Source organism: Corapipo altera, unplaced genomic scaffold, assembly GCF_003945725.1.
Source record: "Corapipo altera isolate COAL_440 unplaced genomic scaffold, ASM394572v1 113, whole genome shotgun sequence".
NCBI lineage: Eukaryota > Metazoa > Chordata > Aves > Passeriformes > Pipridae > Corapipo > Corapipo altera.
In genome coordinates this window covers 1113676-1140782 of record NW_020884895.1, presented here as the reverse complement: position 1 = coordinate 1140782, position 27107 = coordinate 1113676, and the positions used below count along the sequence as shown (strand labels likewise).

The window sequence follows — 27107 nt, the reverse complement described above, 5'->3', positions numbered from 1 at the left end:
GGAAATGTTATTATGAGCGTTCCCCTTCCTCATCTTCTCAGATGACTTATTGAAAAGATTTACCTGTATCTACCTGGGATATTGGGACAATCATTGGTACACTAGTGATGCACTTGCTGGGGCTACAGCTGCCTGAGAGGTTTTAAAGGTGTCCCCTCCTCCCCTTTCAGCAGGTTGGAAGGAGCTGTTAAGTGACAGGTTTTTCTCAAAGCTGTGATCAGCCTTGAATGACCACTGCTCTTCCTGGACCTGTCCCTGGAGGACTTGGGGGGCACCTCTTTCATAGTAAGCATGAAGGGAAAGCCAGTTACCTGGTGTTTATTGTGGATTATAGGCATGCAGACAGACCATAACTGCTCGGTGCCCAATCAGCATCCCATACATTTTGGTTGTCCCTCTAGTGCTGTCTTAAGCTGCAGTGGATTTGGGTGCAGTTGTATGTATGCTATGTGGGCTCCACAGGACTTGAAAAGCTACTACATTTACCAGAGCTAATGCAGACTGTGGATGCTGCCTGGGAATCCTTGAGCAGGAGGCAGGTAGTGTTAAGGGTTCCGAAGTGATGCTGTTTGAGCAACTTGCACCATGCTTTGGAGCCCTGCCCTTAAGAAGGGTGACTTGGAAAAAAACCTCAAACAAAACCACCAACAAAAAAGGTAGGAATGCTTCTCATCTCTAAATTTGTCTCAAATGTGGGCCTAAGGGCTAAAATACCCTCGCTCTTCAAGGCTAGTGCACCCCTGCAAGATAGAGCTGACCTCTGTTTTCACACCCTCACAGACCCTAGCCTCTAAGTGAATCTGGAAAAGCCCCTGGGAAAATGTATGGAAAGTCAGTGGCCACCCACGAAAGGCAGGATTGATGGATGAAAATAGAATGGGGAATGGAGGGCAGCTCAGCTTCACTAAAACTCATACCTTCAGGGAAGTCAATATGCAGAGAGAATAAAAAGCATCCTCCTTCACCCTTATCCCTACTCCGAAATTGAGTGTTTCTGACCTGTCACCCCATGAGACAACAGCAGCAGTGCTCGGCAAGGGTCTGTGGAGCACCTTGGAGCCAGTCCCACAAGTACTGGGAGTTTTGGGTGGCTGCCGCCACTGCCCGGCCGCCAATAATGCCATGGCCGGGATCCCCGGTGGCAGGGATCACCAGATGGCAGGGATCACCAGATGGCACTGTTACGCGCACTCGCAGTAACTCCCTTTCCTGCACGGCAGATGTGCGCTGCCTCAGAACGTGTTGTGTTGCTGAGGTTTTTAAGAGGCTGATTCTTGAAAATCAGCCTTTGGCTCTCAGTCTGCCCCCTGTATGCTGTCCCTCTTTTGTTGCTGCCCGGGAGAGGTTTGATCTCCGCAGAAGGAGGGTCTAGGCTTCTAAAAATGTAGGATCACCTATGTGCTGGGTACCTCTCGTTTAGCTGGTGTTACCCCGATGGCGTGTCACTTCTGGCAGCTTCACTTCCTAACAAAGAGTAATACTGGCTTCTGCCACCCCGTGGCAGTGGGAAAATTACCCTCGTTTGAAAAGCTGAAGTCTGAGCTGAGAGCCTGGGACAGAGGGTTAATCTTTTGCCTACTTCAAGGGTGCAATGTATGACGTGCTTAGCCTGAGTCACAGCAGAAATTGTTTCACTTTGGAAAAAGTGAGGTGCAAAGATTTGATCGTATCAGATGTGAAGCTTTGTTTTTTTTCAAGGATACATACATGAGCTATTAACATCAAAGCACAAGGATGGGGGTAATGCAGGAGACTCTTCTTAAGTCATTATCTTCTCCACAAAGACATGAAACACTGACTCTTCAGCTTTCCTGAGCTTTGCTCTGAGGGGAGAAGAGCTTTTATTAACTTAAGTGACACCAAACCCTTATTTCATGCCCATGTACTGTAAGGTCACTGATTAAGTGGATTCTGTGCTCCATCCTGAGGAGGATGGACTGACTAGCAGAGCTGAGCATGTCCTGTCCTTACTGTTTTTCAAGCTGGAAGGTGGGATAAGAACCTCTGTGCCCCTAAATGCAGGCATTCTTGGACTGTATCGCCAGCATAGTCAGGAGGGAAATTATTAGCTATGTGAACACACCCATGTTAATGGTGAGCTGGGTACTGCTGGCTGGGGAGGTGTGGAAGTGCAGGCTTTAGCAGAGGATGTGCAGGTTTGCAACCAGGGCTTCCATTGCTAGTGGTTAATGCTTTAGGGATTTTTGTTTTAATTGCTACTGTTCTTGAACTGGCTTTAATCCCATTAGTTCAGGTGTGCCTGCAGGAGCTGTGCTTGCACCTTGGATTGCAGGAGAGACATAGCCTTAATGCTGGGAACTAGAGCTCTGCCAGCCAAGCAGTGAGTTTTTGTTGTATCCTGTTTGGAAAGAATAAATTCTTTTGAGACCGATGCTTTTGCATTGATGATTTATTTTCTGAAGCTGCCAAAAGGACAGAGAGGTTTCTGCTTGTGTGGAGTACGCAGATGGGAAACAGCAGGAACAGCAGGGTTGATAGCAGCAACATGACATGCAACTCAGCTCTGACTCACAAGGAAAAGTTAGAGGGAGTGAAAGATGAGTGACACAGCAATAATCTCAGTCTACTGCGTTTTCTGCGTCTTCCATTGAGGCTGACAGGATATGCCATCCTTGCAAGGAACTTTGAATCTCTCTACAGACAACTTGATTCAGAAAAGCTTTTGCCTTGCTTCACGTAGAGCAAACCTCTTCTTTTATTTGCTGCTGGGCTGGTGCTGCTGCCTGTCACTAGCACTTCAGAAACTGATATCCTTGAAGTCCATGCACCAATCTCTATGGCTTCTGATGTGAACACCTGGGAGATAAGAGCAGAGCGTGGGAAAACTCTGGGATGGGACTGTGGTGAGATGATGAGCGAGAGCCTGTGCTAAAAACTGAAGAGAAATTGCAGAGAGCTCCTGGTCCTGCCCTTCTCTGCCACCATCACACTGCACAGCAGAGCTGGGGCAGGCTTTCACCCACAGGGATGTGGTCACTGAGGTTTCTGTCCCCAACCTGGGCTTGACCCCACCAGGCGTGATGATACTGTATGTTTTTGTGATGAGGTTCTCACCAGAATGCCAGACATGTTATGTGGCAGCTGTACGAGGAGGCCAAGCCTTCCACCTACACAGCTCCTGACAACCCTTTGATATGCAATCCTGACCCCACAGCAGGGTGTTGCCACCTGTCCTGGAGTGCTCAGGCTTCCAGCCCCACTTTAGCCCAGGCTGTGGCCCCGCTATGTCTCGGGAACGCCTGGAGACGGTGATGCAGCTGCACTGGCATCAGGGAGGGAATTTCCCCCTGCTCCACAGGTCTGTCACTCCCTCCCCACCTCAGGTGGTGGGAGTTTCCTGTGGGAGTTGCACAGTGTCCTGCCAGCTCTTGAGGACAGGGCAGGCCCTCTTGGGGTCAGGGCATTGCTGGGAGAGAGCCTCCTTTTGGCCTTGTTTCTGGTTTATTACTATAATCGCTGCTCTCTGTGTTTTACCTTCTTCACGTGTGCATGAATAACCATCAGGCTTGTCTAGGGAGATGGAGCAAAATTCCAGTTTTGGCCTCTCAGACCTGGTTCCTTTTGCTCCCTCTTCATGCACAGAAGAGCCCTGTTTTTTAGTAACAGTGAAAAGAAACCTCTCCAGTGTTCATATCTGCTCTTGGATGATGGTATTACCCTTACAGTTAATTTTTTTGATGACTTCTCAATCATGAGAAAATGGAGACTGCAGCTTCTAAAATGCATGTTCAGCTTCAAGTCTGCTCTTTTATCATCTCCTTCCCGCTATGTGAAAACAAGGGGCAAAACCTCCCACTGCTCCCCATTTCTGGAGAAAAAAGACCCAGTGTGGCCCTCAGTGGTGGGAATGTCTCCAGAAGAGGGGACATCCATAGCTGTACTGAGGCTTTACCATCAGACTGTGATGTAGAAAACTATAACTTTGAGGATCTTGGTGGGGGGTCAGTGAGATAAAGAGGCTGAGGAATTAGAAGGGAAGGCAACCTCAGGCAGGCTTTTTGGCTTGGAGTGATCCCACAGAAACACACAGAGTTGGCACTAGTGGGAAGCCCAGAGCACAACCCAATTAACCTGCTGAGAGGTGCTCTGGGCTTCCTCTTAGCACCAGTCTCTGCCCTGGGACCTGGAAGACAGGAAAGCCTGGAGAAAACAAGGGATGCCACTAAGTGTCCTGTGGGAGCTGGAAGTCTCCATAAACATGTGGGAGAACTGGAGAAGAGTAAAAAGTGTTTTGCTGTAAGCCGTGAGGTTGGAGTAGAAAGGGAAGCAGTGGGAGACTCCTGTTTTAACTGTTCTGGGTGACTTGAAAGTATTAATAGTTTCAGGGTTTCTCAAGCACAGAACTACAGCATGTCCTGACCAAGACAACAAAGTAGGTGATGGTGAGGGGTGAATACATGGAAGACTTCAGCTTGTCTGTTGTGAGGTAGTCAGTCCTACAGTCCCTGTCATCTGAGTTCCTGTTGAGGCAAGGTCCTGGGGACAAATACTCAATAAGTGGTTTGTGTCTCATGAAACCATTCCTTATCACTGCAAAGGAAATCCCCAAACTATACTGTCCTTTACTGTGAGTGGATTATGCTCTGACACTACAGATGTGACAGAGGAGACACCAAAGGCAACCAGACAGCTCTGAAAGCAGTTTACCTTGTGCTGTTGGGCAGGGCTGGAACAGTGCCACCTCCTTTGTTTCTTCCTAAGTCCACATAAAAAGTTGATGGCCAGCATGAGGGTTGTGCAGAGCCCCAGGTGTGTGGTACTCACATGCAGATGGCAGTTTGAAGCCGGTGTGTATTTTAAAGTCCACAGTTGTTAGCACTGAGATGTTCAGAATTAGCTTGAGGAGAAGGATATGGACAGCAGTACATTAACACACCTTTGTCATCTTCTCTTTAGATGTGCCTATAGGGTTTTGCTGGACTGCTTGTTCACTGACTTGTCACCAGTCCTGGGCCCAGACTTGGTCATCAGTGACCAAGCATGACCTAGATCACAGATGTTGGACAGTGTTGTCCTGGAGCTGCTGCCTGGGCTCAGCCCCTCAGGCCCCCACCAGCAGGTCTGTGCTCCACAGGCAGGTCACTGCCAGCATGGAGGGTCTGGGGAATGAGCGCCCTTTTTTACTGCTTTTTTTTGCACTAGGGACAAAAGATACTGGGTGGATGGGCAGGATTGTGTGTAAAATTGTGGTATTTTTATTTATTAATTTATTTTTTAAGTTTGCTGTTCTCCCTGTCCCTTGTCTCTCAGTATGGAAGGTGAGGGGGAAGGTTTGTATGAGCAAAAAGCCAGAAATCTGACACTTCTGGAGCAGTAGGATCAGAGATTGGCTGGAGGCAAAATCTGAATTCTTAAGGAAGCTTTTCCCACCATTGAGCATTCGTGTAGATTCTCCAAAGCCTGTGAGTGTCACACTCCTGTTACCTCCTTCCCTTCACTGGAGTTACTGAAGAATTGTCTTTCCTCTGCTTGCTTCTGTTTATGAAACTCCTAAAACCTTAATTCCTCTGAGACCTTTAAGCATCCATAATACTTAGTTGAAACTGGAAAGTGTGCTCAAAAGGTACACTGACGTGTGTTTCTGTTCCCTTGGACAGCCAAGCTAAAAACATTTTATTGCTGGTAGGAGGGAATTATTTCCTTCTCTTCAACTTTTTCTAACAAAAAATCCCCAAATATCCCACAGACTTCTTGCTCTTAAAAGAAATTCATTTTAACTTAAAAAAAAAATTAAAACAACCACAACCACTCCCCTGGAAACTCCGAGCTGTGAATGAAATGTTTCATCCCCTGATGTAAAGGGTGGGGCTGATTTAAGGCAAATCCTGAAACCAGCAGTTGAAAAGGTGCTCAGAGGAAAGCTGGCATCTCTCTGTCTTCCTTGGCTCCAAGTTGTTCAAAGGTCCTTGGACCCATAGACAGTACTGGAGCCACAGAGATGTCAAGAAACTGTGCCCCTCCCTTTCACCCTTTTCAGGAGAGGAGCTGCACAAAGGCATCCTGGCACTGACCTGCGTGGTGATGGGGAGACCATTATAAATCCCCAGCAGTCTCCTCCCAAGGATATAAATGTTTGCCTCAGCTAAAAGATAATCTCGTGGTAATTTCAGTGACAGCTCAAATCGAAGCCAGAGAGAGAGTGCATGGAGGAGTAATGGGAGAGTAGTCCACAGCTGTTTCCCTGGCTGTTTTTCTCTCCCAGACGTGGAAGCAGCAGTGGCGGAGCGATGCCCCACATTCCTGCCCACCTACACACATGCTTCCTCCGCATAGCCCCGTGCTGCCTGCTCACCACAAGCACTAGGGGCTTGGCTGTAAATCCGCTGTCCAGACAGATCCCTGACACCCTGGCTTCCGCCCTGCTTCTGCAGGACACGTGCCTGTAGCTGTGAGATCAGCATCACACTCACTACCAGCACAGAAGCCTCCATGGAAGGGCAGTGAACACTGAGGATATCACAAGCAGCCCCCTTGCCAGCTGACTACCTTTGAGGTCTGCTACTGCAAGAAGCTCCCCCTTGCCTGCACTCCCAGGCTGCTTTGATCATAGAAAGGTTTGGGTTGGAAGTGACCTTAAAGATCATCTAGTTCCAACCACTCTGCTGTGGGTAGGGGTACCTTCCACTAGACCAGGTTGCTCAGAGCTCCATCCAGCCTGGCCTTGAACACTTCCAGGATTGGGGTGTCCACAGCTTCTCTGGGCAACCTGTTCCAGTGCCTCACCACCCCCCCCCAGTAAAGAATTTCTTCTTAAAGAATTTCTTCTTAAAGAATTTCTTCCTAAATTAAGAAGTTTTCTAGTCCTCATTTACCCACTCAGACCCCCTTTGAAATCTCCAGCTCTTGAACATTTTGGCCTCCATCTTCCTGTAGATTTTCTTTAAGGCAATGCAAATGAAGTTGGCCAAATACCACTGAGCCCTGAGAGCCTTCCAGCTATGCATAGGGTATTGTCAGCTCACACACAAACACACACACACCCTCTGGCTTGTGTTCCCACTGTGGACTGTGCTATGCAAAGGAGCGCCTTGCAGCTGAGAGGAGCTGGGTGCAACCTAACTACAAGGGTGAATATCTGCCTAAATTCATGGTCGATCAACCCACAGCTAAATGTTGGCTGTGAGCAGGAGGGAGGAAGGAAGTTTGGATTGGAAAAGAGAAATCGGAAGACTTGCTGGCTTTCGCAGGGGGCTTTTGTGCACTGCTGCCAGTGGGTTTCCATGGTTCCATTTTCCAGTTGGAAAAAGCCAAAGATAGACCTTCCAAGCTACCTCAGAACACATCCAGATCTCTGTGGGAGGCTGAAAATGTCCAGTTCTCTGGGAAAAGCAGCCAGGTGCTGTGTGCACTGCCAAAACAAACCAATCCATGAGGAATTTGCACATGCCCAGTCCCAGGCACGAGGACTGGTACAGATCTTGGACAGTTGGTGGCCCCTTTAGAAGTTTTTATGGAAATGTCCTTGCTGTAAACCCCTCTCGTCAGTACCTTGTGAGTTAGAAGAGAGCCCTGCTCCAAGCAACTATTTCTCATCAAAATTATGTGCTGCTGCTTTTTAAAATTAAGTGGGTTTTTTTTTTTGGGAAAAGTTATCCTTTTGGTGTGAATTGCTAGATGGAGACTACCTACCTCTTTTTGACTGCGGTGCTGCTAGATGTGTTCAGCATTAAAACCAAGAATCACAGGATTGATGGTTTGGGCTGTAACAGACCTGTATTTACTGTCTGGGGTACCAAGGGGTACTCTGCTGTGCAGAGCTAAGGTAGTGTAAAACCAGAGGCCAACTTCACCCTTAGAGACAGAGGTCAGCCCAGCAGCATCAATTTCAGGAGCTGCCAGTCGTACTTCACAAAGCCCTTGGTATGTGTGATCTGGGCATGTGCCAGGTGAGAAGACTGGCCAAAACCAGAAGCGGGTCTGTCTCCAGGTGGGAATGGTCGAGCCTTTCCCTGCTCCCAGTGTGTTGGCCCTGGCACTGAGGCCACGCTGGGGAAGACTCTTCTCCAGCTCCCATGGAGAAGTAGGTAGAGCAGGATTTCACAAGAACAGCATCTATCTCATAGCACTTCTTTTGTCTTTTAGGCTGAAATCTGTCAGGAAAGACAAACTTTTCCAGGCTGTTGGAAGAGCACACAATGCATGACCACCTTTCCATGAAGCCAAGCTTGGAGATGTAACAGCTAATCCCACTACAGGCATGGTAGAAGAAATCCAACAAGGTTCTGGTGTTTCTCCAGGAGCAAGCATGGGGTCTCAGCAGTGTATCCAGAGCCCAGCCTGCTGATTGATGCTCCTCCCCAGCAGGTTGGTTATCCATATCCACAGGTGCCTATTGAAACCAAGTCCTGAAGCAAGAGAACATGAACGCAAGCTCTTGATCAAATAGTTTGTGCATGATTTGCCTGCCATGTCTTTGGTTAAGGGTGCATGCTCAAAGCCTAGACCAGAGCCAGGCTAGGGATGTGGACCATGAGTTTGTCTGGCCCTCCTTGCCCATTGCCTGGAGTATTTGCTGCATCAGGAGAGGCAGCTGCTCAGGGGTCAGCACAGCACTGATTTCAGCAGTGGAAGGGGATGCAGCCCTCTGCAGCCATGCTCCCTGGGCTAGTTTGTGTTTGTGCAAGCCCTGGTATGATTCCTCCTCTCCCCTTCCTTGTAGGTTCTGTTTTGGAGATTCCCACACTTCTTCCCCAGTGACGCAGGTTACAAGGTTTGGTGTTTATTCTGGGGTTCAACCTAAGAGAGGGAAGGTGTTTCATATTACTGATGTTCCACAGGCAAGGCAGAGGAATCAGTGTCCAGCAGTGAGGGTTTATTAACTTCAGTTAATAAACAGATCCTTCACTTCCAGCCTCTCTTCCTTGGCAAATGCCACTTAGCGAAAGCTGCTTAGGCTTGGCCGAGGATCAGCCCTGCAAGTTTACAGGATTCACAATTCACAGATGTTAGGAACTATCAGGCTGAGTGTGGGTGGAGAATGTCAAGACTGAAATAGCTCCCCTGCCACCCTGGCACAGGCAGCAAAGAAAATGTTTCCACGTGACATTCTTCGAACAAAAATTTCCTACAAGGAAAACACAGAGGGGAAAAAAAATAAGAGGCATCGCTGCTGTCTCGGAGGGTTCCTGGTTTTTGCTTGAGAGGCTGGCATTTGTGCTGACATTGGCACAAAATATAGGTGAGTTATAGGGCAGCCCCTTACACTTCTCTTCATGCACACAAACGTATAGGTCTGCTTGAAGATGCAATCCCACTGGTGCACAGATATGTGGATGCTATTTTTTTCCTACTGGAATCCATTTTAATTTAGCTCCTGATTCATATTTCATTCATTCTCCAAACCCACAAAACCAGGATAGGTTTACAGCCTGTACTATTTGGATAAATCATGGTAGGGCAAAAAACAGGGGGACAAAACAGGTTGCTTTTCTGAATGATTTTCTGTATTACTCAATAGACAGAGGAAAAAAAAAAAAAGGAGGTGGTGGGGAGAGAATTAAAGCTATCCCTTCTTGCTTTCATGTTCCTTCAGGAAAATCAGATCTGCTTTTCCTCTTTGGTATTTTGTTTTGGTGGACTTCACTTTGCTCTCATTTCTTTAGGCTTTAGTGGCTGAAAAAGATGTGATTTCTACTTTCTTTTATTTTCTCCTCAAGAAAATATTGGGTTTTTTTAATTATGAAAATGTATATATTATTTACAGAACACCAGAGCAATGAAAGATTTTTCAGGAAAAAATGGTAAAAATCTATAGAGGGAAACATTAACAATTATGTCTGATAGTTTTCTTGCAGGGAGGAGAGCAGGAAGGGGAGGGAGAAGAGCAAAAGTTCAGAGTTAATTTTAATTGAGGAATTTCCCCATATTTTGTCATTCAGCTTTTGAAACTGTGACCACAACAGGCTGTTTGAATTGTGGTGTGAGAGAGTCTGAAAAATTCCCCAGGCAACTATATGCAGGTACTAGCCACAGAGTTGACAAGGAGAGCTTTTAAAACACGATGAAATTCAGCACGGGCGCTGCACCCAGCAGAGGAAACTCCGGCCATCTGGAGACAAGGATGACCAGGGGCCACAGCAGTTTGAAAAATTGCAAGGGCTGCCAAAATTAAACTGTGAAGTCAGGCGGGAAGGCAACCAATGACCGGTGAGATCAGAAGTTCAGAGAAGCCCCAGATGAGCTCCCAACAACAAGTGTGGCCAGCGCACACCAAAGTTTATTAAGGATGTTGAGAGGAGGGGAAAATATCCATGCAGAAGATGCCCAGCTGGCGAGGAGGGAGTGGTGGTGATGCTCATGTCACTTGATGAATCCCATTGGCCAAGGCCCCAGGAGATCCCACCCATTCGCAAGTGTAAAATAAATCTCTAAAGTTGTACCTCGTGTACCACTTGACCTTATTGCTTTTAGCCTGCTGGCTTTATAACTATTTATTTATTTTATTTTGGTTTGTCCCCAAAGAGGGGCTCAAAAGGAAATGAATTTTGAACCAGCACCTTTCACCACCTTGCAGTACTACCCTGATCCCTGCATCCAGCGGTGAGTCTCTGAGCGTGACGTAACTCTCTCCTATCGCAGGTTTGATCTGAGTGTCTTGTGTAATTGTTAACTTTTCTGCTATCGTCCGGTGGCAGCTGGGCTGCATGCGGAAAAAATGTGCCGCTCTCTTCATGCTCAATGGAGCTTATTATTATTTTTGGCTTTCTAACAGGTTACTGTTTAATTATAGGCATCCGTTTAAGATATCCCCTTTTCCTCTTTGGCATTAGAGGGGAAAAAAATATGATAAATAACATGAAGGCTGATAGTATCTTCCCTTGTGTTTTGGAGCAGAAGGTTACTCTGTGCTCTGGGTAGTACAGGAATTGCTTTAACTTTCTATAGTGTGTTTATTTGTTTCTTTAAATGAAAAAGCTCCTGGAGATAATATGAGCTTAACTATCAAGCCCTGAGATTTTGGTATTTAAAGGATAAATAAAAAATTTAAAATATTCAGAGAAATAAAAAACTGCCTTCTAAGAGCAAGTAATTTTCCAGGAATATTTTTTCCTTCTGTCTAACAGCCAGCCTCAGAGCCTGCCAACCACTCTTATTTTAGCTTTGTTGTTACGCGGAGTTTTATAACTTTCCAGCAGATAAAAGAGCATGTCCACACGAGGTGTCACAGTATCACATTGTCGGTTTGTTTGTTTCCCCCAGCAGAAGATACTATATTTAAGCATGTAAATGACATGTAGATGGTATTTTTCCAGTCATAAAGTTCGGAGAGGTGAAATCCTCTGAGCGCAGTCACTTGTTGAGCTGTTTTAAGACTAGTTTCTGTCTGTGTTTTGTAAAAACCCTGGCTGGTGTCTCACGAAGACATTAAATCCCTGGAAGAGTTAACTATTAACTCTGCATCCTCTGCAGGGTGCTGGGGAAGGCTACTCAGGATGCATAGCTCTCTGTTGAAGAAAGGGCTTGGCCACCATCACCCAGCCCTTGGCATTGCAGGCAGCTTTGTGATCTCTATTTTTTTCCCCCGCTATTGTGACTTGTTACAAAGTTTGGGGGGGGCTTTTATCCCCTGCTTAATCCGCTGGGTGCCTGGTGCCACCGCTGTGCGAAGGTCCCGGGGAGGAGTGTGGAGACCTGGCAGCGAGGAGGGGCCGCGTTTGGGGGCCAGCAGAGGGGAAGGAGCGGAGCTGGGAAATAGTGCACGGTCCTTGGCCGCGCTGCCGTGGCAGAGGAAGATGGAACGAAGCCGGCGGGGTATTGGATTCCCTGGCGAGACCTTCCACAACATGAGCCCCAGGGCTGGCCAGGCACATGCAGCCACGCTCTGATCTCCTGCAAATCCACTCAGCCCTGCTGATCCCGATGGGGATGTGCCTGCGGCCAGGAGAAGAGCAGTACAAAAGGCGGTGCCCATCCGGGAAGGTGGATTCAGGCTGGCAGCAGTGGAGTCTTTAGCAGATTAGTAAGTTTCCTCGGCTGGAAACCACAGCCGGGCAAATTCCAAAACAGAAAATGAAGAAAAAGAAAAAAAGGGGAAAAAATTAAATTAGAAAGCATGAAGATGCAATGCAAAGTACCAGCCCCTCCTGACAGTCACATCCGATCTCATGTCAAGTAACAGGTTCAGAAAATTGCTGCTGCAGCTCAGGCAAAAACATTCCGGTGGAACAGGAATTAAAGGGGGGGGGGGAAAGAATCCCTTGGCTGTATTCTGTAGAATTTTTTTAATGGGCCTTTCACCCCTTCAAATCTGCCTGGTTCAGCAAGTCAGGCCTTTCAGTAGAAATACTGCTCCTCGCCACACGCCTTAGCAGCATGATGAGTTTTTAAGTGAACACTGCAGTGTGGGAAGCCGCGGGACAGACAGAGTTTGTGACACCCCTCAGTCATAAAACCTGTTCAAGATGTAGCTTAGAGTAACAACATGTCTCAGCTGTTATGCATGTCTGTTTACATGAGCCAAGAGTGGCATTTGTCCAATTATAAGTGACTGTGCTCTGCCACAGGTCAAAATCAGCTGAAAGCTGGTCCCAGAGATACTTTTCTCAGTTTGAAGACATAAACAGTCTTCAGCTTTAAGCTCCATTGCTTGCTTATTCATGATGTGCTTGGTGACATTTCTCTGACTGCTTTAACAAAATTCAATAGTTTCATAATTGCATTTATTTTACAGAGTTTGAAACACTTCTGCTTTGATGTGGTCAAAGTACTTTATTTAGCTAATACCAGTGTGCTTCTCTGCAACTTCAAAATTACATCTAGTAATTATCTAACCAGCAAGCAGATAACGTTGAGCTGAGGCATGTTGGCAAAAAAACCCAATACTGAAAAGTGTGTGGAACCTGTCAAATTGTGGGGACAGTGTCACACATATTTCCCTGTAGTTTGGTGTGGAGGGGGAAGCAGTTATAAATCCCAGTTAGCTCAAAGATTTCTGGCTTCGAATTTACCCTTAGCTGTTGCTTCATCTATTAATCTCTTCAGTTTGGGGTTGTCTGGCAAGCAGGCAATGTGGGACACAGATAAAAGATTTCCTCTCTCAAGAGGTGAATGCAGATCACACCGAGCAGCATTAGCTAATGTGCCATTATGATGCTCATATGCTTAATGCCTATCATTTCACAGGCCACTGAGAAATGGTATATCCAAACAACACAATAATTCAGTGCCACAGATGAGGAAAAATAGCTGGGTGGCTCGAATCTGTGCTGTCTGTGATTGTTTAGGCCACTCCAGCTTCTGTCTCAGCAGCCCAGCTCCCTCACTTAGGCTATTAATTTCTTTGTAAATGTGGGTATCAAAGCAAAACATCACAAGAAAAGCATAGAGAACTCAGCTGGGCCACAGAGCAGAAGCCTCCTCCTTCACAACCCCACTCTTGTTGTGGGTGCTGAAGTGCAGTGCTGGAGCTGCAGTCCAGCTGAGAAAGAGGCAGAGGGACACTGGGTGCTGATGGCGATGTACATCCTGGGCCAGAAGTGAAGGATGCAAATGTAGCATGTGACTGTCTGAAGTGAGGTAAGAGTTGGAAAGGTATATACTGAGTGTGCTCATCTTTCTTCTTAAACAGAATGAGCTAAGAGATGTTAAAATTCAGCAAAAACCTCAAAATCTTTCTCTGTCTGCTTCCCTTATAAAAGGAAATGCTTGAAATCAGGAATATAGCCCACTCAGTGCTCTGGCTCCTGGGACTTGGAAAGTGCTGCTATAATGAAAGAAGCACCTGCATTGAAGTGCCAAGTCACTGACCCCCCTAAGTTACTTGTTTGGATGGTACTGTGGGAGCTCATCCTGTGCTGCAGAAAACCCAGGTCAGCTCTGAGTCATAAAAAGAGCTGACTATCCGAAACAGGCGGGATTTCCACCTTCCAAGAAGTGCCCACCTAGCTGCAGCTGAAAGCCACTAATGTAAGATGAAGAAGGCACTGTAATTATGATCAAAGTCCAGCTGTTGAGAGCTATGTAATTAGTATCTCTCTCCAAAGCTCTTTTTCTTCCAGCTAATACCTAGTTGGGGGAGTGATGTTTACAGATAAGTTACTTGTGTTCTTGGAAATAGTGGTCATTAGGCTGTGTTTAAACCAGGAGGTCTCTTCTTTTGGGGCTGTTGGGAATGCACCTGCTGGTGCACTGGACTATGGTCCTGCCTGCTCTGCTTCCCCCTCTCCCTATGACCAGGCTAATTGGTGGCCTCGGGATTTGGCATCCTTGGTGTGTTGAAGGTGTTCACTGTGGCTCACTCCTCCCTTTTGGATGAAAGGCCTCTCACACAAGCTGCTCCTTCTTCTTTCATTTCTGGCTTTGTTTTCTCAGCACAACGTGATATGGTCCAGCCTCCCAATTCTCACTAATAACAGAGGAACAACTCTGAAATCCTCCGGTCTCTGCAGCATCTGTACTCAAAAGCTGACTTTTCAGACATGGTCCTGAGTTTCTGGTGGGTTGCCAAAACCAAAAAAATCACACAACGTCTTGTAGAAAAAAAATCTATTTTTTCTTGTAGAAAAAAATCTATTTTTAGAAGAGAATGAGGGGAACTGTCAGAAATTAGTTGAGACATGGAAAGGAGGGGAGGAGATGAGCCATGGAAGCATCATCTATTAGGTGAGCAGGGTCTAGTTCCAGCCAGCCAGAGTTCCTGGGTTCAAAGAGATCTTTCATCAGGAGCATTGCATGTGTCACTTCACCTTCCTTCATTGGTTCCCACATGTATCAAACAGGGCTGGTAAACGGACTGCCTTTATCAGATAGGAGTCTCTCCAAGGTTAATGCTTGCAATGCAGCACAAAGGTGAAAGCTCACTGTACTCAATGCTCATCTTTGCTAATAAGCACTAATGAAACATCAGGCTTCTCCTCTTTGGGGCTGGCTACCCCTCCTGGCTACAGGCAGCAGTGTGCTGTGTCCCTTCATGGTTGTGAATCCAGCAGCTCTCCTTTCTCTTGGGTGTTGGTATTGTGACAAAGATTTGCTTAAGTTGTCATAGGGTCATATTCTACAGGAGCATCTCATCCCACCTGTAGGCTCTGCAGAATCCTTGCACTTGGGCAGTTTGCATGCTTCTTCTCTTTCCTTGGGCTATGCTTTGCTGAGGGATAACTGAACTGCTGCTCTGACAGGGTGGACAAATCTCTGCTGCCTTCACCTTTGAGATGGGAGCCCAAATTTGCTGTGCTGGCAGAAGGACTTGAAGTAAGAAAAGACACATGACTTGGTATAGATCTATTTCAGAAACAGCCAGTGATAGAGCAGGTACTTTCCAAAGACTCAGAGAGGGGCCAGAAATTTTTCTGAGCAGCTTGTGGTGTGCTCAGAGCAGCTGGTGCCTTCTGGAGGAGCAGAATTGACTCCGTGCAGGAAGGAAAGGTGGAGGGGAGCTGGGGAGGTCCTTTTGCTATCGGCCTTGGTGAGCTCTCCTGTGAGGTGGTGGTCACCTTCATGGCTGTGCTGCCACCCCTGGTAGAAATTCCATGGGGGAAGGACACCAGCTGGAGCCAGATGCACATGAGGGGACAGCATGTCGTGTGCCAAAACAACTCTCACAGGGTGGCCTCCTTGGCAGGAGAGCTTTGCAGACTCCTCTGCAGTGGACATGCTGCCAACATGGGCATAGCTGCCTTCAGCACCTTGTCAGGGAGGTGCACTGTTGGTGGTGAGGAGGGGAGGGTATTTATCTCTTCCTTGAGATTTGTTCTTTGGTCACTGTCCTGTTCCTGCACTGCAATCTCATCAGAAGATTGGTCTAGAAGACAGAACCTTTGTAAAACAGTGCTCAAGAGATGCAGATTAAACCTTCTTCAGTTCGTTCTTCCTGGCAGAGCCCCTGCAGTCTGCTGATCCCTGCTGCCCTCCTCCAGTCTGTCCCTGCTCTATGTCACAGAGACTTCATTGAACCGAGGATGTTGCAACCCCTCCACAGTCAGTGTCAAGGACAGCACTTTTTCCTCTTCAAAACAGTATAGGCTTCTCAAAAAAAAAGATATCTGCTTGAGGTACTTTTAAAGCTGCTTAAAGGATTAAAGTGGAACCAAATCAACCATTTTCTGTGTTTTCTCAGATCTCAAAGGACTGTAAGGAGAATATGTGAAGTCTTTCATGTGGTCCTTTTTACTGCAACGAGAGAACACCTAATTCATAGTGCCTTGCTCAACTTCCAAAAATTCTGAAGGAATTAAAGAAGCAAGTTCTTAATAGTTCATCTGTTCAGAGGTGTTTAGGGTGTTCGTGGTACATGTTATAAGTTATAATTCCATGCTGATTTACATTGCACCTTTTGCTACAAACTAATTCGCAGTAGCTCCCATCAACAAACACAAGGATTTCTGGCCTGATAAAAAGCAAAAGGGTTCAGCTTTGATTTTGGGAAAAATAAAACCTTCTGATATTCAAGTGTCCAAATGAGTATTGAACCTTTATAAAAAAATGTCAATAGGGATCATAAGGTATGGGGGAGGAAGGAGGGTCTTGGATGAGGAAGAAATCAAGGAAACTTAGCTTTCAATTTGGTGCCTGGCTCTGTGTTAGTTTTACACTTAGGTGAAAACCTTCATGAAACATGGACATTGTGGTGGGAGCCAATGCTTACAATGCCATACAAATTTTGACTTCTGTTTACCTCAAAATTTTTTAGCCCATGATCAACACTGAAATAACCAGAAGGAAAATGTTTTGCTATAGTAGATTTCTGGGGTTTGTTTGACTAGCTCTGCTGATAATAGATAACATCTGCTTAGATAGCTTCATGGAAAAATCTGTATCTGTTCATAAGGCTTACTTGGGAGTTTTTGGTGCTTGTTTATAATCACTTACTACTGTGGAGCAGATCATCTCCCCACAGGATTTTGCTGCTGAGTCATTTCCAGTCAGGTGTTTGAATGCCACAGGTGGCCTGATGTGACAAATACCGACGCACATAAGCCAGGGGAATTCGGTTAGTGCACGGAGCTATAAAGAGAACAGCCACCTCCAAGAGTGAGAAGGGGGAAACCCTGCAGTAAGTGATCAGGGGTTCAGTAGGTTCTTTGCAACATAAAAATAAGTCTGCTTACAAAACCTTGCCCTTGGAGGTTCAATACCTGTCTGGTTTAGTGATTTTGATATGCACCAAAGTCACTGTATGCTGAACAAATGCATGGAAAGAAGCTTGAAGTGTGCTGGCGAGCTGGATGCTGCAAACAGCAGTGGCTCAGCTGTGTATCACCAGCAGTGTCTGCCTCTACACCTGGGAGCAGGAGCTGGTGAGGCACAACAGTGGGATTGCTGTGCTTGCTGTCAGCAGGGTCTGTGAGGTGGCTGTGACAGGTATGAAATAGAAGTTCAGTTGGCTCTGAGAGTTAACGTGGGCATTAGATGATCAAATATAACAGGATTAAAAATCTCAATATTAGACAACAAAATTTCTTTACACTGTCTTCCAAGTTTTGTTGTTCATATTTGTGAATTTTCCTCTTAAAATATACAGATTGGAAACGTCATTACTGGTTTTGATGGAAAGGGAGACTCTGTCTTCATAGCACTCCAGGAGCTACAGCTTTAAGATAATCACAAGCAAAAATCATAAATCACATTAGGTGTAGCAATGTATTGATAAAATTATAGGGAGCCAACCCTGTAATTTCTTAGCACCCATCATAGTTACAAAAGCAAAGATCCTGTGAGTGCTCCAGGTAGCGTTCCCTTACACACCAGCAGTGTTCCAGATAAACAGTTCATTTGTTCTTGTCTTCCAGGACTATAATCTGCTCTTAATTCTTTGTCCTTCATCTGCCCTGTCTTGGAGCTATTTTGTGACACAGAGAAAGGTTTCTACAAGTGCTCTAATTTTTGACAGAAGGATTCTCTGCCCTTGGGCTTAGCAATAGCTGTCCTGCCACAGAGTTGCTATGTGCTGAAAAATGCAGCTTGCATGGTATTTAGCAGAAGAGTATCACTGGTGGCAGGGGTGAGGAATGGGAGTTATTGTTTAATATCCAAAACACATCAGATTTCACAAGTTGGCTGTGGGGGTAAAAAGTGAGAGCTTCAACCGAATTCATATTACAAGAATCTGCACCTAACATCTGCTTTGCTGGTGTTTCTGTTTTGCATTTTAATTATTTACTGAAACACAGGATGTTGCTGTTTACAGTTTCCTGCTTCTAAAGAGTTCTAGGGACTTTCTGTGTTATCGTGATGATTTATTTTATATTTTTGTAAAATTCGGCCTTTGAGAGAAAGTTTGAGAGAGGGACTTTGTAAGTCCCCTGAGCAGTTCACAGAGTAAAGAGTTTGTGTAATTAAAGACAGAAGCGGCTTTTGTAACAGTAGATAATTTAGGGAGCCAAGTGTCTTACCTGGCTCAACACAAAATGTCATGAGTCTTCTGCAGTATACAGTCTCAGAACCCTCCTGTTCTAAAAAAGAATCATGTATTTCATGTTCCCTGTCTGGCATAGCTGTCCCTCTGCTCTCTGACTATATTTATATGACTAAATGTCCTGCTATGCATAGTTTTACAAGGCTGAAAATCAGCATAGGCTGCATGATTTCTCTTGCTTTGCTTCTTCTTGGTGGGGGGCCATGTTCAGGCCTGTGTGAGATGTCTTCTCACCAGCCTCTCACTGCCACCTCCTCACAGTGGCCAAATTTGAAGAAGACCTGTCCTATACGGACTGAGACAACAGCAGTTCCACACCTGCTGTTGGGTGGGCAGGGATGCCTGGTGCCTTCCTTGAGGTTGTAGCTGCAGCACACCAAGCACCTGGGCAAACAAATCCTTGGAGCTGTTTTGGGCAATCCTGGCAGAGAGAGAATCTGGCTCCTTAAGACGTTAAAGAGTTCAAATCTCAGCAAGTTTAAAAGAAGCTCCATTCTTGGCAAAGCGTTTTAGTGTCCTGTGGAGTCTGGGTATGGAATACCCCTTAGGTTTGGTCCAGAAAAGAGCATTCAGTTCCATGCATGCAGTTTGGTAGAGGTGGGAGGGAGCTGAATACTGCATTTCTCATTTTGTTTTTCTAAAGGGTTCAGATGGCACCAGCACTCATGAAAGGTTTGGAGGGAACTGAAACTTCCTTACCAGGGAGAAGAGCAGAAGAAGCCCCTTACTCTCTCTCCTGCTGGCTGGAAACACCTAGAAATGGTGTTCCATGCAGGAGTGTGAGGACAGGTGCTCAGTTTAGCTCACTGCTAAGACCAGATCCCAGAGCACAGCCCTCTAACACCTCGGACCTGACCCACAAATATACACTCATCATCATTAACCCAGGGACACGGAGGACAGTCAGCCACATGAAGATTTGAGCTGGTTTTACTTGTTTTTCCAAAGTTCATAGGCATATGCTGAAGAAATCTCCTCTTTTCCACTCTTTTCCTCACTGTAACAGGCTGGATGAGGCACACACATGTCATGGTGAAGAGCTGCTTCATGCAGCACTGAGTGTTCACAGCTTCTGGGGAGTTGCCTTGGAAGGACTCGGCATAAATGCACCATATCTAATAGCAGTCACTCCATCAGTTCCCATACACCATACTTCTGTGTTTATCTGCCACTAAATGGAGCATCCTGTGCTTGAAATGAGTTATTATCTGCTCACCTGGGTGCTATCTGTATACTTTGGTCCAGAGCATGTAAATGAGCAGTGTGAGAGTTCCTTGGATGATGTTTCATCCTTGCACTCCCTGGGAGAAGCACTGAGCATGATTTCATCTCTGCAGGCAGGAGCATTACATGTGAAATGTTGTTGGGTCCTGACTGTATCTTTTAAGATACACAAATTGATGTGGGTTTGTTTGTTTGTTTTTCTGGTTTAACCCTGTTGCACATCGAGAGAATCACTGCCCTAGTTGTAGTCCCTGAGCTGTTACTCTTTGCACCACATAATCTCCATTTATTGTGTTAACAAGAAAATCAGTCAGGAACCCAAAGAGATCTTCCTGGCAGCTACCCAGCACAGTGCAGGTCCCTGGTTTGGGGGATGGCCCCCATGGCGAACCCTTGATCTGGGGGTTTCTCTCAGGTTCTCTTGGTGATACACTGCCTGCAGCTGGCACCTGCTCTGATAGTGAACAGTCCTTGGGAAGGGATGAGCTCAGGACATTCAGTGGTACACTGGCCTGGAGAAAGCTCATCTGAGACCAGACCTAACTTTTCCTTGCTATATAAAATGAGAGGTTGGGCTCAACAGTGCTCACGGTCATTTCCTTTCCAGACAGCCCTGCGCTCAGGTCAGGGCCGTGTCTCAAAAACGTGCTTGCATGCAGGTAAGGAATAATACACAAATCAGACCTTGAACTCCGGCCAGACCAGCAGTGTGGATGTAGCTGAGGCCTTTCCCTGTTGCTCTACCCTGGCTTCAAGTTAAACTTTTCTGTTAGTTTGTGTATTTTTTTCCCTTGGCTCTGGCTTCTTTCAGAGCCTTGCAGTGTCTAATAATAACCAGTTCCTCACACCCTGATTGCCTTTCTGAAGCTCTGATGTGCTTGGATGAATTATTTTACTATCTGTAATAAATAAATTTTTCATTCTGTGTTGTGGTCTCTGTATTGGTGTGATGAAGATAGACTAGTGAAATTTGAGAGATGTTGGTTGCACTCAACAGTGCAAAAATTCAACAGACAATAGTTAAGAGTCACATTCCCTGTGGGAAATACTGAAAGCAAGCTCCTTGTAAAAAAGAGACAGCAACAAATTGAGGTACGTACTGGTTTTGGGTAAATGCAGGAAAAATACTGATGGCCAAATCTCAAAAGAGGGGAAATTGATTGGGCAAGCCTCAGGAAGGTCAGATTTCTGGCCATTGCCTCTCCAGAACTTCAATTTTCCTTATTAAATACCTAAAATCACTACAGAAGAGTAGTGATGAAGGCCTGTAATATCTGTATTTTTCTCATGACTGCCATCTCTTGAAAATAACCTTGCCCAATTTAATTTCTGGAGCTGTTGCTTTCTTTTCTTTTAATATTCCTTGATGCTGTGGAGACCTGGGTAACTGGAAAGGATGTGGCTAACTGTTTTAGGCTGCTTTGGGCATTTAACAACTGCCTTTCTCCCACTCCTCCTCCAGAAAAGATGAGGGGTCTCCCCATACTGTGCAGCAGAATGCAACAGCAGAGGTGTCTGAGTCTCCTACTTCCCTAGATGCTCCCAGGCTGCAAACCACTACTGATGGTGGATGAGGGAACCATGGAGTGATTTTGGGTTAGGCATTGCCCCCAGAGAGACAAAAGATGGTCTCTGTTGTCTTTAATTGTAGCTGCAGCTGGGCAGCAGAGGTTGGCATGTGACAGCAGGGCTGGAGGCGGCACTGACCCAGCAGGAGACCTCAGCAGAAACCTGTGCTTGTCCTCTCCTTCACCGAGCAGAGAAAGCATCACTCTCTTTGTCCTGCTGTAAAACCATCAGGGCTGGCTGGCTGCAAATCGTGTTGAGCAAACTCCGAAAGGTAAACCCAAATATGTGTTCTCAGCTGGGTATCTGAAATTCAGCAAATGATGTCTTTTACTTAGACCAAAGGGATTTTTTTTTTTATGGACTTGAAAATGTTTTGTGGCTTCTGAACAGTTTGCCTGAAACGTTTCTCTAGCACTTATTTTTGGACTTGGCTCAAAAATACCTCAGAATTTTGAGGGCTGGACCTGGATTTTTCTGCTTGTGCTGCTTTAAGAAGACTATCTCACTGTGTAAAAGCTTTCACCTCTGCCCAGCCGCTCTGACTCTTCCCTCTGCAGGTGGGCACTGCTTTTAACGACCACTGCAATAGGTTTGGGGAAGGGATTGACTGGAAAAATGAGTTACAAAATAATGCAACTGCTTTTTAATTGGTTTTGGGTTCAGTGCTTCCTTAAACTTGATTATTTACATTTCCTTTTATTATTTAAATTGGAAAGTCTTGGGACCACCTTACGCTGCAGAGGTACTGATTGTCAACAGGTCACTATGTGCTTTACAAACCTGGGGATACTCCTATACCTCAGGAATGGAAGGACAAAGATGGACAGGACACCCATGGGCTGGGGGTTGGGCTGGGTGTCCCGAGCTCCAGGCTTGCTCTCTAATTCTGGGCTTCTCCACAGAGATTGCTCAGGTTCCTAGGTGGTGTTCTGGACATTATGAGGACTCTGTACTCTGGACTAAAATGCACCAATTGCAGTGGAATTGCTGTGGCAGTGCTTCACCTTGGCCAGAGCTCCACCTCTCAGGCCCTGCTGAGAAAGGGAGTGGGTGTCAGGGCTGAGCAGAAGGGGAGGGGATGTCCATGGCTGAGTTTCCAAGGATGGGTGAGAAGGGGGTGTCCAAAGTTGAGTGGGAGATACAAGAGGTCTCAGAAAGTTCACAAGATGCTGAAGGAAACCTTGAAGGAAAAAAAAATTAGGGGTGACTTTCTCTAACAATTAGGGGACAGTAGTGCTGGTGGAGTGATGGGCTGCCTGAAGCCCTGAGGACAAAGAAATACCTCTATTATATAGAAGTGGTGATTGTTGTCAGGCTGATAATGATGACATGTAGATAGCTGATGTGATGAGACATTGATAGGAGATGCAGTGGGTTCCTGGGCTGCAGGGGTTACTGATAGCACACTGAAATCATTCTGCTTCAAGAAGCCATTCCCAGCAGTTTGCAGGGAGCAGGCCGTGCAGTGCTCATGCAGAAACCCTCACCATGGTAGTAATGGGAATGCAGAGGGAGTCTTTTTCTCCCAGAGGAGCTCTACAGTCTGTGCTGGAGCAGGGTGCTGGCATGGGGCACATGGCTGCAGTGATATAATGTGCTTTGAGTGGCGGCCACAAAGCTGCAAATGTAGCATTCACTGCAGGCAGTCTTACTCAAGATGACTCTAAATGAAAGGAGATGATGAATGGAAAAAAATCCCCCTTGTGTTTTGCAGCATGGTGAATTAGGAGGATCACTCTGTGCAGCCAGTTTCACTTTCTCTGATATAGGTCAGTCTTTCCTGCACACTGAAGACTGAAGCAAAGAGCAATTAGGAAGCAGAACAATCCCTTCCTACCCCTTTCCATTCAGCTCACATACATATGCTTCCAAAAGACAAATCTAAGTCCCAGGGAGATCAGGATGCACTGTTACAGTAGACCCTAGCAGAACACTGAGCATTCCTCTGAGACAGAATTGCTTTAGTTCCTCTAAATGTACAGTTCACAGTTGAAACAGGTTGTGTGCAATACAAGTGCCATTTGCCTAGTGACTGTGAAAGGTAACAGTCACAGAATCACAGAAAATGCTGAGTTGGAAGGGACCCACAAGGATCATTGAATCCAACTCTTAGTCTTGCACAGGCTGAGTCACACCATGTGCCTGAGAGTAGCATCCAAACGCTCCTTGAGCTCTGGCAGCCTTGGTGCTGTGACCGATTCCCTAGGGAGCCTGTTTCAGTGCCTAACCACCCTGTGGGTGAAGAACCTTTTTCTAATATCCCACCTAAACCTCCCCTGACACAACTTCAGGCCATTCCCTTGGGTCCTGTCACTGGTCACCACAGAGAGGAGATCAGCGTCTGCCCCTCCTCTTCACAAGGAAGTTGTAACTGCAATGAAGTCTCCCCTCAGTTTTCTCTTCTCCTTGCTGAACAGACCAAGTGACCTCAGGCTCTCCTCATATGGCTTCCCCTCAAGGCCCCTCACCATCTTCACAGCCCTCGTTAGGACACTTTATAATAGCCTAGTGTCTTTCTTATATTGCAGAGTCTAAAACTGCCCCAGTATTACAGATGAGGCCATATCAGTGCAGAGCACAGTGGGAAAATCACCTCCCTCGGCTGGCGATGCTTTGCCTGATGCCTCCCAGGACATGGTTGGCCCTCCTGGCAGCCAGGGCACTGCTGACTCATTCAGCCTTCCCTCCCTAGTCTGTCCTTGGATGCTGTAGGACACTGTCAGTGTCACGGAGCCCTTCGCCGCTGTCACTCCCAGTTCCTTCTTGTGTTCCCTGTATCTCCTTGCCTTTTGGCTACTTCTGAGATCAGGGTTCACCCTTTTGGTAGTCAGGTTCTTTCACATTTTCTAAGGCACATCTCTGTGCCACTTGACCACTTTTCTCTCAGCTGCCCCTCCCCATAACCCATGCTGCTGTCCACATGATTTTTTAGTGAGATATCAGATCTGGGAAACATCTGAAAAACGTGGGAACTGGGAAAAAAGAATGGGCAATTGACCCATATGTGAAAGTTCTATTCTGTCTCAAAGTAATCCTGAGTTGGTGTTTATTATTCCTTACATTTGTCCTTTCTAATCTATGCAATCATCAGTTTTCTTTTGGACTGACATGTAGAAGCAGTGTTACATGGAAAGAAAATCTGAGCGGTTTAAAGAAGTTGTTGGAAGTCTAGATTTTAAAATGCTAAATCTGAAAGCTGGGCTCAAAATTGAAAGGAGAATAAATACCTGTGAGCACAGTTCAGCAGGACCTGCCTCTGCCAGGATGGGAGTCAGTCTCTTTTGGGATCATGTGAGCCAAGACCTTGGAATATGGATCAAGCAGAGAAAAAAAAAAGTAGAAAATGCATTTTACAGTGCAATTCATGCTGGGAAGGGAGGTTGCTTGTTGATGAAGTAGACACAGAAAAAGTGCACTAGAGTTCAATGAAATTCAGCTGCAATCTTCTCCGAGGCGGTTGAGAGCCTGCCTGTCTACCATTTGGCTTTCATTTTGGCACCACTGTTTGCAGCAATGAGCCGGTCTGACTTCCAAAGGTCTCTAAGGGGTGCTTCCAGGGTATGCTCTGCTGGTCGAGGGTGGCCACTGCGGTCATGGGGGACAAGAGCACAAGAGCACTCTGCACTTCGGGGAATTCCAGATGACACTGCCTGCCAGGCACACGCTTGTCCTGTGCTGCCAGACCCCGCATCCTTCTCCTCTTGCACAGCTGTGAACCTCATTAGGTACCGAGGTCTACAAATCACTGCAGTGTTACAACGCAGAGCAGGGGGAATTCCAGCAGGACGAGGGCTGCCAAGTTCCTCGAGTTTTAATGGTGTGATCTGAAAAGGAGCCCCCTCCCCACTCAAAACCTAAAAATACAACTGACACCAAGATTTAGGCATTTAGGCGTAATGCTTGTGAACTTTAAATTGTTTGTTTACCATTGCTTTTGATACACTTCAAGGTGTAACTGCAGAAGACAGGGATGAGCATGTGGATTGGGATTGCTGATTGCCGATTTCTCTGTGACTTAATTCTCTACCCAGCTCACACCCTGTGATGGTTGAGCACTAATCCATTAATTCGTGCATGAATTAAGGGTTTTTAAGGGGTTAACTGCTGTAAGCATTCAGGAAGAAAGATTAGGGTTTAGTCTGGGCGTATAGGTTGGAATTACACTTCCACCCTGAAATGTGAGTATGGTTTAAATCTAGTCACAGTATTTCTGCAGCTTTGATTTTCATTCCCGGGAATTGGTATTTTGGTGCCTGAAGACAGATAAATGAAATTTGGGGGTTTCTTTTCATAGGAGGTACAGTGCATACTCCACCTGAAGAAATTAAGGTCTTTTTTAATTTCTCTATCTAAACACCCAAAATCATTAGTTCCTTTTAAAGCAAGCACCAGACTGGGACTCGGGTGACCAAGGTTGTATTTCTGGCTTGCTGAGTAATGATGAGTAATCCTATGACCTCCCAGTGTCTTAGTTTTTGCACAGGTAAAATGGGAGTAATTACCCTGTCTTCCTTTGTAGAGCACTTTGAGAATTATGAATAAAATTAGCCATATTAGACATCATTATTTAGACATTTATTAATTATTTTTTGGTACATTTGCATAATGTGGAAGTGCTTTCTTCATAAGACCAGATGTTCTTCTCTTTGAATCAGGGTTTCCTGAGTACTCCACTAGCAGGTCCTTTAGGGGAATATATCTCGTGAAAAAAGAGTAAAATCTGTAGCTTACAGAGAAAGACTTCTCTGGTCCCATCTGCATGTCCACTGGCTGAGAACTACAGACTCAGTGATAGAAAACTGTACACCATTGATAAGACATCTCGTGGGGAGAAGCAGAAAACAACATCCTGTAATTTTGGCAAGAAGAAGAAGAAAAAAAATATCTCCAGATCATTTTGCTCTTCCCTATTGTGAAAGTTTTCATGTCACAAAATTTTACACTGTGGCTACACACCAATATCAAGCCATGAAGTTCTGCATCTTCAAACTATATGATAATTTCTGAGAATTTGCCCAATGCAGGAGGAACGCAAACCACCCCAGAGCTCCAGCTTTCAAGGGAAGCTAAGGAGAACAGAAAGTGCTTGGATCTCTTGAAACCCAACACAGCAGCTTCACTGAGATACCATATTTGTTTCTGGTTTCCTCATAAACTGTACTATTAACCCAGGAGTAGCTCAGAGCGTTGAAGCACCAAGCCCATTTTGGATGAAAAAACAAAGGAAACCAGCTATCTCTTGGTTGCGACAGTCTTTATTTTTGGAAGGAGGCTGCTGGACTCACACATGCGCCCCAGTGGTGCTTGAGCTGCACCCTGTGTCAGATTTGACCCTCTATCAGCGAAAGCAGGTGGCATCTGCCTTTAAGGTTAAAGCTATAGAGGAGGGGCTGTGCATGCTCAGTATCAAACCTAGGTCTTGTTTTCCTCAGGAGCTCCCGTTTTTTTCCCCAGTGGTAAGTCAAACCTGTGTGTTTTGGCTTTAGTCCTATCTAAGAAAGATTGTTTGCACTAAAAGGTGGCATTTTGGGTGAGAAGTGTTGCTGTATTGCAATAGTTGAGTTTAATAGTTTTCTGTCATTGTTTTCCTGCTGTGGAAAGTGGTTTGGGGTTTTTTTGTTTTGTTCTGTTCCTTTAACGTCTTTGATGTGAAGGTGGAAAGGGGGTAAATGTGGTGAAGACTGGAAGCATGTGCTTAGACTGAGTAGTGGGAGCAGAAATGTCTTGTTTTCTCTCTAGTTTGCCGCCAGTTTGTGGTCATGCTGGGCCAAGCAGTCGAGGCTTCATTTCCTCCGGTGTTGGGACCTTCACTTCCAGAGAAAGTCAATTGTAGTGCAGATAGGTTACAGCTCATGAGAGGCAAATGCTGTGCTTGCCAGGATTATTTGGTTTGGCTGTTGGTTTTTGGGAGGGTGGGTTGATTTTTTTTTGTCTAGTTGAT

General features: G+C 45.9%; 1 protein-coding gene and 1 long non-coding RNA gene across 3 annotated transcripts in view; one reads left to right on the top strand and one right to left on the bottom strand.

Moving 5' to 3' along the window:
- Positions 1–2409: 2409 nt before the first annotated feature.
- LOC113949292 lies at positions 2410–6396 on the bottom strand. Its single transcript, XR_003528400.1, has 4 exons — positions 6314–6396; positions 5446–5535; positions 4669–4858; positions 2410–2817 (listed from the first exon to the last, which is right to left on the bottom strand). It is a non-coding gene; the product is annotated as an uncharacterized LOC113949292 (long non-coding RNA).
- A 4014-nt stretch (positions 6397–10410) lies between these two features.
- The window catches only part of TP63 (tumor protein p63), a 103305-nt gene continuing 86608 nt past the window's right edge, over positions 10411–27107 (top strand). Inside the window, exon 1 of one of the 2 annotated variants that reach the window (XM_027647561.1) lies at positions 10411–10560. In XM_027647561.1, coding sequence (XP_027503362.1) covers positions 10499–10560 — 62 coding nt within the window. In that variant the 5' untranslated portion in view covers positions 10411–10498. The remainder of the gene's footprint in view (positions 10561–27107) is intronic. The other variant, XM_027647562.1, reaches the window with a different exon arrangement.